Source organism: Theropithecus gelada, chromosome 14 (genome assembly GCF_003255815.1).
Source record: "Theropithecus gelada isolate Dixy chromosome 14, Tgel_1.0, whole genome shotgun sequence".
Classification (NCBI taxonomy): domain Eukaryota; kingdom Metazoa; phylum Chordata; class Mammalia; order Primates; family Cercopithecidae; genus Theropithecus; species Theropithecus gelada.
This window is the reverse complement of record NC_037682.1, coordinates 2,803,505-2,819,528: the sequence shown is the minus strand read 5'-3', so window position 1 is coordinate 2,819,528 and position 16,024 is coordinate 2,803,505. Positions and strand designations below refer to the sequence as shown.

General features: G+C 59.6%; 1 protein-coding gene across 2 annotated transcripts in view; it reads right to left on the bottom strand.

Moving 5' to 3' along the window:
• Positions 1-16,024, bottom strand: part of KCNQ1 (potassium voltage-gated channel subfamily Q member 1) — a 400,428-nt gene that overhangs the window by 302,689 nt on the left and 81,715 nt on the right. For both annotated transcript variants that reach the window (XM_025357922.1, XM_025357923.1), the window contains exon 2: positions 12,252-12,342. In XM_025357922.1, the coding sequence (XP_025213707.1) occupies positions 12,252-12,342 (91 nt within the window). The remainder of the gene's footprint in view (positions 1-12,251; positions 12,343-16,024) is intronic.

Sequence of the window (16,024 nt, the reverse complement as noted above, 5' to 3'; positions counted from 1 at the left end):
ACGTGAGCACACACGTGAGTGTGTCCACATGGGTACCTGTGTGTGCATGTGTCCACACGCCCATCCGTGCACCCATGTCTGTGCGTGTGTGCCCGTGCATCGTCTTCTCCATCAGGCATCTGGGCTGGACATGAGTGTTTTCCAACCCCCAACTTCAACTACCTTGACCATGACTAAGTCTGGAAACCTCACCACCAGCTCACGGCCGCCCAGGACTTTTCTCAGCCCAACAGGGATTGGCTCCACCTAAAAATCCAAATGCAGTCCCCTCACAGCAAGTCCCCAGGCTGTGCTCTCTGCCTCCCATTGCCATCCTAAAGGGCATGAAGCTGCGAGGTCCAGAATACACCTTCCCAAGTGGCCAGGAGTCAAGACTGCATATTTGGGGAGGAGACTATTGTCCCCAATTGCCAGGGTCCTAAAGACACCTGAAGTGAACATCCACTCCTCCTGAGGCCAGCTGGAGCCAACCTTGGGGTTGAGAGCATCTCCCATAAGCTACTGAGGAGGCTGCTGGCAGCCCCTGGCCCCAGGTATCCCACCAGGCATCCCTGTTGGTTACAGTTTTATACCTGGGAGACAGAAAATCTTGTGGGAAGAGCTGTCTAGGCCTGGCCCTGAACAGGGGGCTGGGGTCCGAGGTGCTCGAGCCACAGCTCCTGGCCCCATGAGGCCACACTGAGCCCCGTCCCCCCACCTGCAAAGTCACACGATGACACACTTCAATGGTCCATGGCCAGGACCTCTGGTTTTCGCTCTGTGTGACCTGGGAAGCCCAAGAATGTGATTAGAACTCATCTGAATGTAATGCCCTAGGAGGTTCCCCTGGCACCTGCCCAGCCCCCTCCCCAGGCTGCTGCCCAGTGTCAGAGGAGACCTCAGGCTACCTCCTCGTCCAGGGACACAGCGGGTGGACCCCACTGTGCAGCACCCCATGGCCAGTGGGCCCCACAGGGCGGATCCTATTATCCCCCAACGACTTCCCTGGCAGCCCCCTGGGAGCCCCACGTGCAGTGCCGGTGCCAGCTCCCCCACGCCTGCCTGTGCCCGGCCTGCTCAGCCCGTCCCGTTGTGTTGTGTCAGCTGCTGCCCTGCGCTTCAAGCGAGGCTCTCCAGCTGGCCAGGGTCAGATGTGAAAACAAGGACCTAACCCAACCCGGCCCCCCGGCTCCCCTGCACCAGAGACCCCCACCGAACGTGGCGCTCACTGATGAGGCTCTTTCCAGCCCTCAGGCAGAACATAAAGGAAACACCTGTCCCCACGGCCGCACACTCTAATCCCACTAAACCCGAATGGAGAAGCCCGGGGGCCCTGCAGCAGGCGCACCCCCCACCAAGGTCTGACTTTTGTCCCGGACTATGGGGAAGGCGGGAGAGAAAACACGGGAACTGGCCTGGGAGAGCTGGAAAGCCGCGGCCGCCCTTCACCAGGGATACAGCTTCCAACCAGACCCAGGGCTGCCGAGAGCAGAGCACCATGGCGGTGTGGGGGCCTCCAACAGCCTGGGTGCCTAAGGGTCCCCCTACTCCTGTCCTTGTGCAGTCACCACCTTCCAAGGGCTGGGGGCTCCCGCTCCAGTAAGGCCCTTCCTCCCGACACAGAGCCCCTGCCCGGGCTGAGCCCCAACCCTGGCAGAGCCCGCAGGCGCCCTGCTCGGCCCCAACTGCGCCTGCACCCAAACCCAGGCCGCTGGCTCTCTCATTGCCAACCTGGAGCTAAATCATCACAATTTCTAAAAAGAGGAGAAAGAGAAGCGAGTGCGGTAGGGGGAGTTAGGGAGACCACCCAGACACCTGGCACTGGGGAGAGACCTGGAGACCACGCGCGCCATGCACGCCAGGCACTGGGGGTGGTGGGGAGTGCTGGCTGCCGGGCAGGCACCTGACTGCGTTTGGTTTCTTGGTTCCTCCTGCCCCAGAGAGAGATGGGCCCATCCCAGCCCCGCTTTCCTTCCCACCAGCCTTTCCCAGGGGCTTCTGGAAAGGCAGGATGAGGGACGCTCCCTACGGCCGGCACAGCCATCGGTTCGGCCCCCAGGCTGCCGCGGTGGAGTCTGTACGGGGTCACACGCTTGTGGGGCCTCTCACCAGGGTTCCGCAAAGATGTTAGGTATTGTCTAAGATGCCAGCGCCTGCCTAGCATAAGCCCGTTCCTCTAGTCACTCAGTGCTCTGGAAAGATCGCACTCCTGTGGCTTGAAAACAGGGAAGACGACGGAATGAGCCAACAGGGCCCCAGACTCTCCCGGCACAGCAGGTGGGAGCTTCTACCTGGCCATATGGGGTCTTTCTGGGGCCCAAGAGGACTTGCTCCCAGGCACAAGCCAGATCCCCATCCCCTTTTCCTCCAGGGAGCGCACCTAGCAGATCTGGAGGAGTTCTGATGGAGGCGCAATGGGGAACAGGCACCTTGACCCCCAGAGGGACCACAGGCTGCAGACGGGACATCGTGCACTCATGCTGCGGCTGCCCTACCCCTGGCCGGGGCACCATGGGCTAAGAGTGCCTCCCTTGAAGCCCCAGGTTCCTCAAACCCAGGTGGGGCTCACTGCCTTCCCTCTGCACAGCCTCCCTGGAGGAAAGACGTGGACTGGCGGTTCCCAGGTTCCAGCCCGGGGGTGTCAACCCCATTCTCACAAACCACTTGGACAGAATCGGGTTACTGTCCAAGTTACTTTTCAGGAAGGTTTAAAAAATCTTGCAGTTTCCTCTACCTCCTGCCCCGGGCCCCTCACCGCCCCCCCACCCCACCCCATCTTGTTCTGAACGAACTTGATATATATGACAATTCTGGCCTGCAAAAGATAACGTGAGGCCCGGCTGTGGGCTGCACAGAGGAAGTCTTTGTTAAAGAAAACGATTCACCGTAGGGCCCCTGCACACACAAGGCCCCGTGTGCTAGGGGAAAGTTCCGGTTCCAGCCCAGGATTCCTATGTACTCGGGGAACATTCCGGTTCCAGCCCAGGATTCCCACTTTCACGACTCTCCCGCGAGCAGATTTTGCATGAAGGAATGTCAGCTGTCCTCCGCCCAAGCAGCTGCCTTCAGACAGGAACGCAGCCAACCCAAACCCTGTCGACCGCGGTCCTGGGACAGGGGACCCGGCTGGGGCATAAACGATGTCCACTGTGCTGGAGACAGCCTGCCTGCTGCCTCCTGCCCTGGGCCCCACAGAGGGGCCTGTGAGCCCTCCAACTCCTCCACACAACATCCCTGGGGCCAGGGGACTGTCTTCAAGCCTCCATGTCCACCACCTTTCCCTGCCCAAGAGAGAGACCATGAAGGGAAGGCCGGGCAGGGCTGCTCCAGGTCAAAGAAGCCGAAATCGTGTGACAGCCACATGCAATGAGGAAAAACCAGTCACACACACTGGGATGAGTGATGAGCCTTGAATGCAGGCTGTGAAATGGACAGCAGTGTCTTGAGAATCAGACACCCTGGCTAAGTTGAAGGTCCTCATTCCAGAGGATATACGCGGGCTTTATAGGGAGAAAGGATCACACTGTCTCCAACTCACTCTCAAATGACTCAGGATAAAAACAAAGCAGGCTGGGTGCCGTGGCTCACACCTATAATATCAGCACTTTGGGTTGGCTGAGGCGGGAGGATTGTTTGAGCTCAGGAGTTCAAGACCAGCGTGGGTAACATGGCAAAACCCCTTCTCTACAAAAAATACAAAAATTAGCTGGACATGATGGCACGCACCCACAGTCCCAGCTGCTCAGGAGGCTGAAGTGGGAACACTTGAGCCTGGGAGGCCAAGGCTGCAGTGAGCCGTGAATACACCACTACACTCCAACCTGGGTAACACAGCAAGACCCGGTCTCTCTCTCAAAAATAAATAAATAAATAAATAAATAAATAAATAAATAAATAAATAAAAATTTAAAAAACTAACAACAAAAAAGTTGGGCGTGGTGGCTCAAGTCTGTAATCCCAGCACTTTGGGAGGCCGAGGTGGGTAGATCACGAGGTCAGGAGTTCGAGACCATCCTGGCTAACACGGTGAAACCTCATCTCTACTAAAAAATACAAAAAAAATTAGCCGGGCGAGGTGGCGGGCGCCTGTAGTCCCAGGGGCCCAGCTGAGCGCCCCTGCTGCCCTGCCCTGAGCCTGAGCTCCCATCACAGGCAGGGAGCAGGCTGGCCTTCCTTCAGCAGCCCCTGTCACCGCGTGGCCTGTGCATGGGGCTGGGTGGCTGGGGACAGCAGCAGGTATGCTAAGCAGAGCATGTGGCCAGTGAGGCTGGACCGAGGCTGTCCCGGGGAAGCAGAGCCACTGGGTCTTCATGCCATGTCCTGTGGGCCTCAGGCTCTGAGACTGTGGCTTCAGCAGCGCCCCTGCCCCCCAGCTGTGCATCCCACACCCTGAAGCAGAGCACTCGAAGCAGGGCGCCCATCACACGCACAGGCTGCCTCTGGGGAGCAGCAACGCCGTGGTTCCTCTCCTAAACAGCCCCCAAAGCAAGGCTGATCCTACGCCCAGCAAAGCGGCCTCAGAAAGGAGACACTTTGATGGATTCCCAGAGGCAAGGGGCCTGGTCCGGGGTCTTCAGGGGGCACCAGTCACCTGGCCGCCCTCTCTCAGGTGCAGAGTGGGTGACAGAGATGCTTTTAGGAAGCTCTACGGCCAGCACATGAGAGAGACGCCACAGGGCTCTGCAAGGCCGCGAGGGAGCTGCACAGGACTTCCCAGGACGAGGAGCTCCTGGCAGACGGAGATTTCAACAGCTTCAGAGTCACTACAGGGGAAAGCAGGAGGGACTGGTATCCGGTGGTCCTCAGTGACCAACACCGGGCTCTGGAGAGTCGGCCAAGTCACTTCTCCTGTCCCCACAGGGCAGTGGCTTCAAGTTCTGCCTGGTGGATTCTGAGCCTTTGTTCTTGGAACTCTTGCCAGGACATCAGGGGTCGACCCTGACCCTGGAGGAGCCTTGGCAGCTGAAGCTCAGCCCACCTGGGTGCCCCCAACTGCCCCAGAGAGACACTCGGGCCTACCCTGTTCCCCCTGCCCCTGGTCCACATTCACCTTCGCTACCCCTGCCTGCCCAAAGCCTACAGGCCAGTGTCCAGCTCCAGCATCCTTCCACCCTGAACAGACTCCGAGAGCCTCTGTCTCCCTGGGGTGGGCTCCAGGCAGGGTCTCAGGACAGATGAGTGAGAAGTTCCTCCTACAGGCTCACGGGGCAGTGACCTCAAGTCTGGCTGTGCAGAGCTGCAGGCCACCCTGTGCCGTGGGGGCTGTGCAGAGGGAGGGCCCACATCTGTCAAGTCCTCTGTCAAGTCCTAGTTCCAGGGTCTCAGTGCAGACAGGAACCAAGGCTCCGGCCCACACATACACAGGGCCCTGCAGTGAGGATCCCAGGGGTGCAGAATCCAAGTCCAGTTCTGCCTTTCATGAGCCCATGGTCTGCTTGCACATAGATCCTGGCACACAGTAGGTGCTTAATAAAGATTTGCTGGCTGAACAAATGCAGGCGGAAAGAACCCTGCCAGGGAGCTGACGACTGCGTTCTGAAGCCTCAGAGTGGCCTGGGCGGTGGGGACCGGTCTTGGCTGGGTAGCTCCCAAGTGACAGGGACAAAAAGGCAAGCGAGCCCACAACCCCACAGAGGGACACGACGCTTCCCAGAGCACCCTGCAGCCCTGAGGAGGGAGTGGGTACCCCCGTCCCTGGGCAACTAGTCTAGTGGGGAGTTGCCCCTGAAGCAAGTGTGCAGGACGGGGCTTTGTCAGACCCGTAGGAGCTCACCAGGCAGGGAGGAAGAGAACCCCTAGCGGGCGGCAGCTGCAGAGGGAATCAGACCTCGGCATGGGTTGAGGAAAATCCTGAGTCACCCACTGGTTCCCCAATGCGGGCAAAGGTGCCTTCACTTCTGCGTCTTTTCCCGGCAGCAGCAGTAAGGGCGCTGCGGGAAACCGCCTGAGGCCGTGCGCAGAGCAGGCTTCTCATCACAGCAGCTGCGGGTCCCAGGTGGAAAACACCAGGTGAGGACCTGCGGACCTGCGGGCCTGCGGGCGCCCTGAGCAAGTGGAGGCCAGAGCGCTGAGGACAGGACCCCACCTTCTTCCACAGAGAGGAGCCCGCCCAGGGCCCTCACGGAGGCCCAGAGACTCTCCACATGGTCTCTTTGCTGCTGGGAGGGAAACTGAGGCCTTGCTCTGTGCTGGGAGGGAAACTGAGGCCTCGCTCTGTGCTGGGAGGGAAACTGAGGCCTCGCTCTGTGCTGAAGGGACAGCAGAAACCCAGGCAGTGAAGGCTCCAGCTGGCGGGAGGGGTGGGCCACCGGGCGGGGTGGAGGGAGCCTCAGCAGAGGGGAGGAAGCCGCAGCGATGACCTCATCCCCTAGGCCTCCGGGGCCGCCGCTCACGGGGTTTTTTAACCACAGGCATTGCAGGACAATTCCCTGGTATGTTCCCCACCAAAGGCGCGGACGAGCCATGTTTGTGTTGTGCTTTTGAGTGCCTCTCTCTTTGTGTGGGGTTTGACAAAAGCCGTGATCCTGGAGACAAAAGCCAGGCCTTCACCTGGGCCAGGGCAGGGTCTCCTCCTGCAGAGAGCAGGGGGGGCCGTTTCTGGCAGCAGCCGGCCTCAGCAAGAAACAGGAGAGCCACCCAAACCGAGAACTCCTTCCCAAGCAAGAACACGCAAAGCACACACACGTCAGACACACGCGTGCGCACACACAGCAGACACATGTGTATGTATGTGCGCACAGAGCTACCGACAAGCACACACACGTACACAGTACACACATGCACACGTGTGCCACTTCCACAGACGTGGGCACACAGATGTGCACACGCATGTACGTAAACACGTGCACACACAGCCCCCTCTGAATTCAGAAACTAGGCTGGGGCCCTCTTTGCAGACCAGGAAGTGGCTCTCCTCCCTGGGAGGCCATGAGCAAATCTCCCCTGCCCAGCAGATTTCCGACGTGCTGTTCACGTGCTGTTCACGGTGTGGGCCGGACCCCAGCCGAGACCAGATTCCTCCCGAAATGGCTTTTTCAGGCCCACCGCATATCCCTGGTTCAGCAGAACGCCTAATCCCTCCGAGGCCGCGCTGGGGTTTCCTTAGCCGTGCTGAGATAACAGCTTTCTGGCACTGCAAAGCAGGGCGGACGAAAAGAAACGAGAAAACAGGGGCTCCCTGGGAACACGCCGCTTTGATCAACTTTTTCCCCAACATTTAAACACCGTGCTCCCGGAATCCCTCACGCGGGTCCTGCACCCGGCGGGCCCCTCCTGGGTTCCCCAAGGCTGCGGTTTGGGCTCCCCGCGCTCAGCACTCCTTGGCGGGGGCCGGCAGCTCCGGAGTTGCATGTAACCCGAGCGCCCTCTGGCGTCTGCAGGCGTCCCCGCCGCCTGGCCCCAGGGGCTGCAAACACTTTTGCTGCTTGTGCCTCCCCCCAGTGCCTTCAACCGTCCTTCCTGCAACCCTGCACAGCCCCCCTCTGCTGGACTCAAGAACCCAACAGCCGTCCTCACTCCTCCAGGCCTGAAGCCTCAGGAACCTGCTGTCAGCCCCTTCCCCAGGAAGTCCCCAACTTCTGCCTGTGCTCTGAGCCCCGCTGCCCTGCGCCTGCCCTGTGTCTGCTGTCCACTGGAAGCTGTGAGCCCTGGGAGGGGTCCCTGCCTGCCCTGCAAGCACCTGTTTACCTCCTTCTCACTGTGCCCCTCCCACCTGAGCACCCCCTCCTCCAAGCAAGTGGTCCCTGTCTCTGCAGATAGTCCCCACCCAGAGCCTATGCCTCAGTCTCGGCTCTGCCTTTGATGATGACTGAGTGACAGCTGGACCCTCAAATCCCCTTGAAGGATTTGACTCCACGAGGCCAGTGCTTCGAGAGACTGCTGGGAAGTGTGGCGAGGCAAGTGGGAGGGCGTCTCCCACCCCTCCACCATGCAGGGGCAGCTGAGACCAGGAGCACATACCAAACTGGGGTGTCCTCATTGGGCAACTCTGGCCTATGGACTTGAGGCAGGGAGGGACATGCACAGCCAGGAAGCGCCATGCTGAGCCTGTGGGGACAGCGCAGCCATGGGGTCCTGCCCTCAGGGAGTGTGGAATGGCCTGAGGTAGACAGATGCTTCTGAGCCTCCCAGAGCCCCACCAACCCAGAACAGGGCAGGTTGGCGGGGATGCTGTGCAGGATGGCCCCAAGCAGAGGCCTGAAACCTGACAAAAGGCTGAGTGCTGACACTCCCGAGGACAGCCAGGCCCAGGGCAGAGGGCATGCGAAGGCCCTGGGGCAGCCAGGAATGTCCAAGGCTTGGCCTGGAGTGAGTGAGCCCAGGCTGGGGGAGGTGGAGAGGGGAGGGTTACAGGTGACGGACCTGAACGTGGCACCTTGGGGAGTGTACCCTAAACGTCACAGGGAGCTTCTGGAATGATCAGATTTTTGTCTTAGAAAGTCCTCCCCAGCTGCTATGTGCAGGGTTGCCTGGTGAGACGCGAGGTGTGGCAGGGAGGCAGCGGGCATGAGAGAAGGAAGGACAAGGGAGGCGGCCAGGGTCTCTGCCTTCCAAGCAGTGGAAAAGGCAGAGGGGACTGCAAAGGGGACTGCAGCAGAAAGGGGGCTCTCTGCTTGGGGGTGCGGGCTGCTTCTCTGCCATCCCACCCCAGCCTGGAGGAGAGGGAGCTGCAGGGCAGTGAAAGGCCTGGTTCCCGCTGACCAGGGGTCTGTGGCCACAGTTCAGCAAATAGCCACCAGGTGGCGCACAGACCCCAGGGATGCGTGGACAGTGGGCAGGGCTGCCGGGATGAGAACCATCCTGGAGGCTTCCCTGGGGGCACAGCTCAGCACTGTGCCTTGAAATCTAGGGTCTGCCCTCCTGCCTGGGCAGGGCTGCATCCTAGGGAGCAACCCTACCTGGTCTGCTCCACACCCCTGTCCCCTGCCTGGTTTAGATGCCACACGGGGGCCCTGGGGCGCTGTTGGTGATTCTAGGGCTGCAGACGGGCACGTGAAGCCCAGGGTACGTCTAATTCTTGAGCTGTAGATGGGTGCATGGAGCCCAGGGAATGTCTAATTCTCGAGCTGTAGATGGGCACGTGGAGCCCAGGGCACATCTGAAGGTCCCTGCAGGTCGGGCCTGGGTGCAGGCTTCTCCAGGCTTTGCCCTCCCAGCTGCCTGGGAGATGACCACCTAGGAAGTCAGGACCTGAACTTAGATGCTGTGGTGCTGACAGCCCTGGCTGGGCACGGGCACCTGGTGGGCTCACGTTAGCACCGGGGCTCCATGCTCCATTTAAAACCAAGCAAGTCCCAGACCACGTCGGGGACAAGGGGCTAACCACCCAGATCCAAGTTAGTACATGAGAGACAGGACAGGCAGGATCTCACGTCTCACACACAGCACAGGCATGAACACACATACATACACATAGGTACACACACACAGCAACACATATCTATACATAAATACACACAACGCAGCCATACATAAACACACAACATATGCTCACAGGTGCACAGTACAATGTGCCTATATGTGGCCACATTTACACATGTGTACATGCTCAGATACACACATGCACACATGTACACACATTGAAACAGAGCCAACCATGCATGAAAGTCCCCACGTGCTCATGTGTATGCACGCTTACATACTCAGATACAGATGCACACTTAAGCACACAGCTCACCCATACACACACACGCGTGTACACACAGCCACATGTGTACACATTCCCATGCATATGGGCACACACATACACACATGTACACACACCTGCAGAGGTACAAAGGGCCTCACACGGAGACCCTCCGGGGAATGTTTGGCAGTCCGGCTCTCACAGCCTGGGAACCACTGGCATCCTTGGCCCCAGGCCCTCCAGGGACAACTACCAGGTCAGGGAACCCCCTACAGACCCAGCCCCCATGGCAGAACCAGCAAAGGACATCCCATGCCCACTCCTGAAGTTGAGCCAACCCTGTCAGTTGGCAAGGGCAGAACATCCTCCTGCTAGTCACAGCCAGAGACTTGGCTGGGTGCTCACCTGAGAACCGGGTCTGTAGTAGGTGCGGAGGACTTGGGGATCCTGGACAGGTGCCGTGGGGACCCCATAAAACATGGGGCCCGTGCTGCCAAGGCTACTGGACATTGCCCTGTGGAGGAAGGATGGCCTCACCCCAACCAACATGGCACAAGACGACACATACACCCCACTTCACTGGTGCAGTGCAAAAGTCTGAACAAAGTATGAGGGTAGAGTGTGATGGGACATGAACCTCAAATGCCAGGACCAAGGGGGTTTGTACCCGGAAGGCAAGGCGGGCCCCTCACCGACAGGAGCACCTCACAGAAGCAGGAAAGACCCCTGACCAGAATCCACGTGGTCACCGTAAAACCACACCAGACATCGGACCTGAAGGACCCTTCCTAAGTGCGGGAGGTGCACACCCCCCGCCCAGCAGCCAACCCGCCCACGGAAGCCAGGAGGGCCCAGCTGGCCGCAGGCACCACCCCCAGCTCTGGACAGACCCAAGCAGCAATCTGCCCTCCTGGGCATCCCTTATCTGGAAACACAGAAGAATGCAAAGGATAGAGGGAAAAACTTCTATGACCACAGTCATGAGAGGTGGTGGGGCCACAGGCTGCAGCAGAAATTAACAGCTTTCACAGATGCCAGCAAAGTGCCTGGAAACCATGATAGACTACAGACTCCCTATGTGATGGGAACAATAACAACTTATTCTCATCAATATTATCATCATCAGGAATACACTTAGCAAAAACTGCCTGAAATATACATAATGAAACCATAAAACGCTGCCCATAAACACACACACCGCGCTCCTGGAGACCACCGAGATGTCGGTCTCCCCCAATTCATTCACCCATTGCCATTGGGTTTCTTCCCGGGGCTGGATAAGGTGATGGCAACATTCACTGGGAAAAGCAAGGCTGCAAGCGCCACCAGGAAACCCCCCAAAAAGAAAGCCCCGCCGAGGCATACAGTGGCATCATGAAACTGACTTTAGTACTGGGAGAACCACGTCGGTAGGGCCCCGGTAAAGGAAAAGTCCAGCAGACCAGTGGGACAGAATAGAAAAACCCCAAAAAAATCCCCAAAGCAGACCCTTCCTATTGCCTCTGGACCTCTGGTTTACAGAGAAGACGGCCCCTCCAATCAGGCAGGACAGATGGACTGTGGAAAACATGGCGCTGGGAGAACTGGGAAGCACAGCAGGCCTGTGCCTCACACCACTTAACCAGGAAACTCCCAGCCACCATGGAGCACACACAGTTAACCTGGTGAGGGCTGGAGGAAACCACAGGTGAATTCCTCCAGCTATGGCTCAAGGTCCAAAAGCAACGAAGGAAAGCTAAAATGGACTCCCTAGAAATGGGATGGATTCCACCGCTGAGGCCATCATGAGAGGACTCTAGACCCCGGCGGCACAGGCTCCCCTGGCCAGGAAGACACAGCACCGAAAAGCAGCAAGAACCCAGCCCACAGCTGCCTGTGCGCGCCAGGACCTGAGTCGTGACTCTTTCTTTGCAGATACTGGAAATATTCCACGACAAGACAGGAAAACACGAAAGCCCAGCCACGGAGAGGTGCTGGACCCAGTCCTGCCAGAGTCCTGTTGCCCACGGCCCACATTCAGGCGGCTTACGTGGGGACCCTGTGGGTTCCAGACACAGCTGGTCCCTGCACCCCGCCTTCCGGGCAGCCTCACGGCTAGATCAACTTTGGGGTTTTCCACCAGGCTATGAGCCTGCCCTGCCCTGCTCTCAGCACCTGCCTGGCACAAATGGCACCGACACCACTCAGGCCAATGGAAGGGACCATCCAGGTGCCTGGGGTGAGGGCTGCTGCTGGGACACCAGTAGGGCCTGTGTGCCAGCCATAACCCAGGGGCAGGTGTCACCCAGACCCCAGGGACACTGTGCATGAAGGCTCAGGCAGGCCTGAGCTAGCCACAATGCCAGCTCTACCCTCCCTCCTCCTTCCTTCCTTCCAGCCCAGCTTGGAAGCCCCTCCTCCAGGAAGTCCTTTCAGACCATCAGCTCCAGGCTCCTCTCAGTCCTTGGCCCCCCTCGCCTGTGGCACATACATCCCGAGTCACTTGGCAAGTGTGGGGTCTGGGGAGGTGCCCCTGTATCAGGGCAGGGCCAACGTGTGGGCAAGGGGCCGGGGGCAGCTCTGCCCCACCTTATGGGGCCCAGCGCTGGGGAGATGCCAGCCTCCAGGGCAGCCGTGACATCCAGCCACGCCCTCAAATGCTACGTACCATCCAGAAGAGGGTCCCCGTGGCCAGGGCGGCATACTGCTCGATGGTGGACAGCACGCTGAAGATGAGGCAGACCAGGACGATGAGGAAGCTGTAAGACAGGGACACGGTGGTCAGCGCCACGGCCTCCGCCCACCCCATAGATGCACCCGGCGAGTGGAGGGGCCCTGGCCTCCGCCCCGCCCCTGGTAGGACTAGACAGTGCTATGAAAACCCAGTCGTCTGTTAGCTGGTGAGCACACACTTGAGGTAGGTCCACACGAGGGATGCTGTCCTGCCATGGGAAGGGACGAAGCACCAACAGGTGCCGCCACGTGGACAGGCCCTGGAAACATGGCACCAAGGCCAGACACAGACAGGTGACCACCTGCTGACCACCTGCAGTGTGGCTACGCCTTGGACAGCCAGAGCCACAGAAACAGAAAGCAGGCTGGTGGCTGCCCCAAGGCGGGACTGCTACGGGCACGGGGTTTTCTTTTGGGGTCATTAAACATTCTGGATATGGATGGTGGTGATGGCTACACAACTCTGAACGTCCTAGAGCCACAGGGGGCCCACTTTCCATAAGTGAACTGCGGCATGTAGTCACGTCTCCGCAAAGCTGATTTTACAAATCACTTCCAGAGGCCGGGCGCGGTGGCTCACACCTGTAATCCCAGCACTTTGGGAGGCCAAGGTGGGCGGATCACAAGGTCAGGAGATCGAGACCACGGTGAAACCCCGTCTCTACTAAAAATACAAAAAATTAGCTGGGTGCAGTGGCGGGCGCCTGTAGTCCCAGCTGCTCGGGAGGCTGAGGCAGGAGAATGGCATGATCCCAGGAGACGGAGCTTGCAGTGAGCCAAGATCGCACCACTGCACTCCAGCCAGGGGGACAGAGCGAGACTCCGTCTCAAAGAAAAACAAAAAAAACCAAATCACTTCCAGAGAGCAGTCAACAGCCCCCTGTCCAGAAGTTCAGGGCCCAGGGCAGGGGTGCTGGTGGTCACAGCACAGAAGCCAGCCCGCCAGGTGGGGGTCCTGATACCTGCACCAAGTATCTGCTTCCCAGGGGAGCCTCGAGGCTGCAGGCTGAGGGTGGCTCTCCTCCAGTTTCACTTCCTCCTCCCCAAGGCCCGGAGGCCAAGTCACAGAACTCATGAAAAGGAAGGTGCACAGAGCCCCACCCTGGGGCAAACGTTCTGTACTGTGGGCACGCAGAGAACAGACGGGCGGCCCACTCTGATCCAGGGAACCATAAAGATAAGGAGCTGCTGCCTCTGCAAACGTACCCTCCAGGGCCCGCCCGGCCTTCCTCCCGCCTCTGGGGAGATTCCCGTGGGCTCCGGAGACTCCAAGGACCCCCGTGGATCCTCAGCGACAGGAGAGCCAGGAAGTGGCCACACAGCCCCGAGGGCCCAGGGAGACACAGAGAAAGCCACACACAGACAGACCCTGAGGGCCCTGGCATAGATCCTCCGCCCGGCATAGGGTGCCCCAGGCCCCCTCCACTCCCTGAGATCCTGCCATCCCAAGTGGCTTCCAACCCGTCCCAGGGCAGCCAGAAGGCCCCCTGCATTGCCTCTCACCCAGCCTCCAGAACTCAGCCCCACCCGGAACCCATCCTCTTCCACCTGTCCGGATGTGTACAGCCCAGCCCACCCTCCCCAGGCCCCGGAGCCCACAACAAACAGGCTACCTCCTATCACAGCCTGCCTTGGCTCATCCTCCCGCTGCACGTTTCTTGGGGAGGTGGGGGGGGCTCTGCACCCCTCTTCCCAACAAGCTCCTGTGGGCAGGGCAATCATTTCCTGTCCTCTGGCAGCCCTACCCAAAGGCCCTTGATGGCTCACTCAACCAACGACCCTGCTCAGGCCCCCTTCCTGGGTTCCTCCCTCCCCATAGCCATAGTCCCACTGCTGGCACTGGGGCCAAAACCTGCAGCTACCATTTCCTCAGCCACCTGCCTCACCAACACCCCCCGTCCCTCCCACACTGGTCAGTTCTGCAGCCAGCCCGTCTGCACCCTGCCCATCCATCCTCATCTTCCCCTGACCACGGTGCCCACCTCCACCCGTGGCGTTCCCAGCCCACATACCCAGCCAGTCAGTGAACCCTCAATGTCACACCCCAGTATTACACCGCAATGGCCCCAGACCACCCCAGCTCCTCCTGGCCCTTGTTGCCAGTCCTGACTATGCCTGGCCCAGTGCACCTCAGGGCCCGTGCACCTGCTGCTGCCCAGCCTAAAAGCCAAGCTTCAGGGTCCTACCAACAGGCCCTGTCTCATGGGCAGAGGCCAGCTCTGATGTCTGACCCTGGCCCCCACAACACCCCAACTGTGTCCTTTATACTCAAGTATCACCGCTGGGACCAGAGTCTGTTGTGCACCCCCTAGACCATGAGCACCCCAAGAGTGGGGCTGTGGGCTGCAGTTCACGCCTAGGATGCGGCCTGGTGCACAGTAGGTGATCAGTCCCGTGGGACTTCCTTCATTTAATCTCTAAGCCCCAATGCTGCTGCTTCATCCCCTTCACCATGACCCTTCCTCTGCTCCCTGAGGTTACTCCCCCACTGGGACATTCGACCCAAAGCACAAGTCTGATCAGCCATGTGGTTCCAGGAGCACCTGGAAGGCTGGCACACAGCCCTGCCTTTCCCTGGGCCTCAGTCTTTCCAGCCTTTCCCTGGGCCTCAGTCTCCCCGACCCCCGCCGGCCCGAAGCTCTGGCTGCATAAGCTGCACGACATTTGCCAATGCGGTGCTTCCAGCCAGGGACCCTCTCTGCACCCCCACCCTCCACACTGCTTTGGCTCTGAGGACTCTTCCTGGCCAGCATGGACAGGATGCCCCGGCCTTGCCAGGCTCCCTCCGGGTGCTCCCACACTGACCACTCCTGCCCTCATCTGTCTCTGGGACCAAAATCCACACGGTGCTGGCACGGGGTGGGTGGGTGCAGAGTAATTAGTTCAACAGACACAGCTGGAGCCTCTGGGCCAACCCTGTGGGGAGCCCTCCATAGGGTGATTCTGTGGATCTCATGGGGATACAAGCAAAGATTGGTTGGAAGGGTGAGTGCCCATCTGCATTGGGCACCATTCCAGGCACTGGGAATGGGCTCAGACTGGCCCAAATTGCACAGAGCATGCTGCCCACTGCCGGAGCAGGGTTCCCTCCAGGTTCTTAGAAGAGCCTTTGCGCCAAGTCACAGGCCCTGGCCCCACACTCTGCAGCCCCCAAGGCAGGGCTGGGTCTCTGCCCCTTGTTGGTACAACTGTTGGCTCTCTCACCCCACCAGGGCTCCCTCTGCCATGACTGCCACACTTAATCCTCCTGGACGTCTGTTTGTTTCGATTTGCAGTGAGCAGGGAAGTGAGATTAGACACAGCCTGGCTCAGCCACGAGGAAGCAGAGCAGGGCTGCCCAGGGCAGAAGATGCCACCTGCCTGCTCCCCAGGCCCACGGGGTGCAGAGAGGCCCAGGGCACCATCTGCACATGGAGATGCAGCGCCCACCGGTGCCCCAGGCAGCTCCCCTGCCTCAGTTTCCTCATCAATACAAAGAAGTGGCCCACAGGTGCTTCTTCCCAGGCTGTGGAGGGAAGTGTCACCCGACGTCCAGCAGGGAGTCAGGAGCGAGTGTCGACGTCACCCTGAGGCCTTGGATAAGCCAGAAGCTCCCGGTGCTGTCTCCTGCCAAGATGTGGCAAAACCCACCCCCCAGCAGGGGCCCTGGGGAGGATCCACTAAGTTGCTCTCTGTCCAGCAACAGGAAGTGCTCCTGGGGGCTGCAGG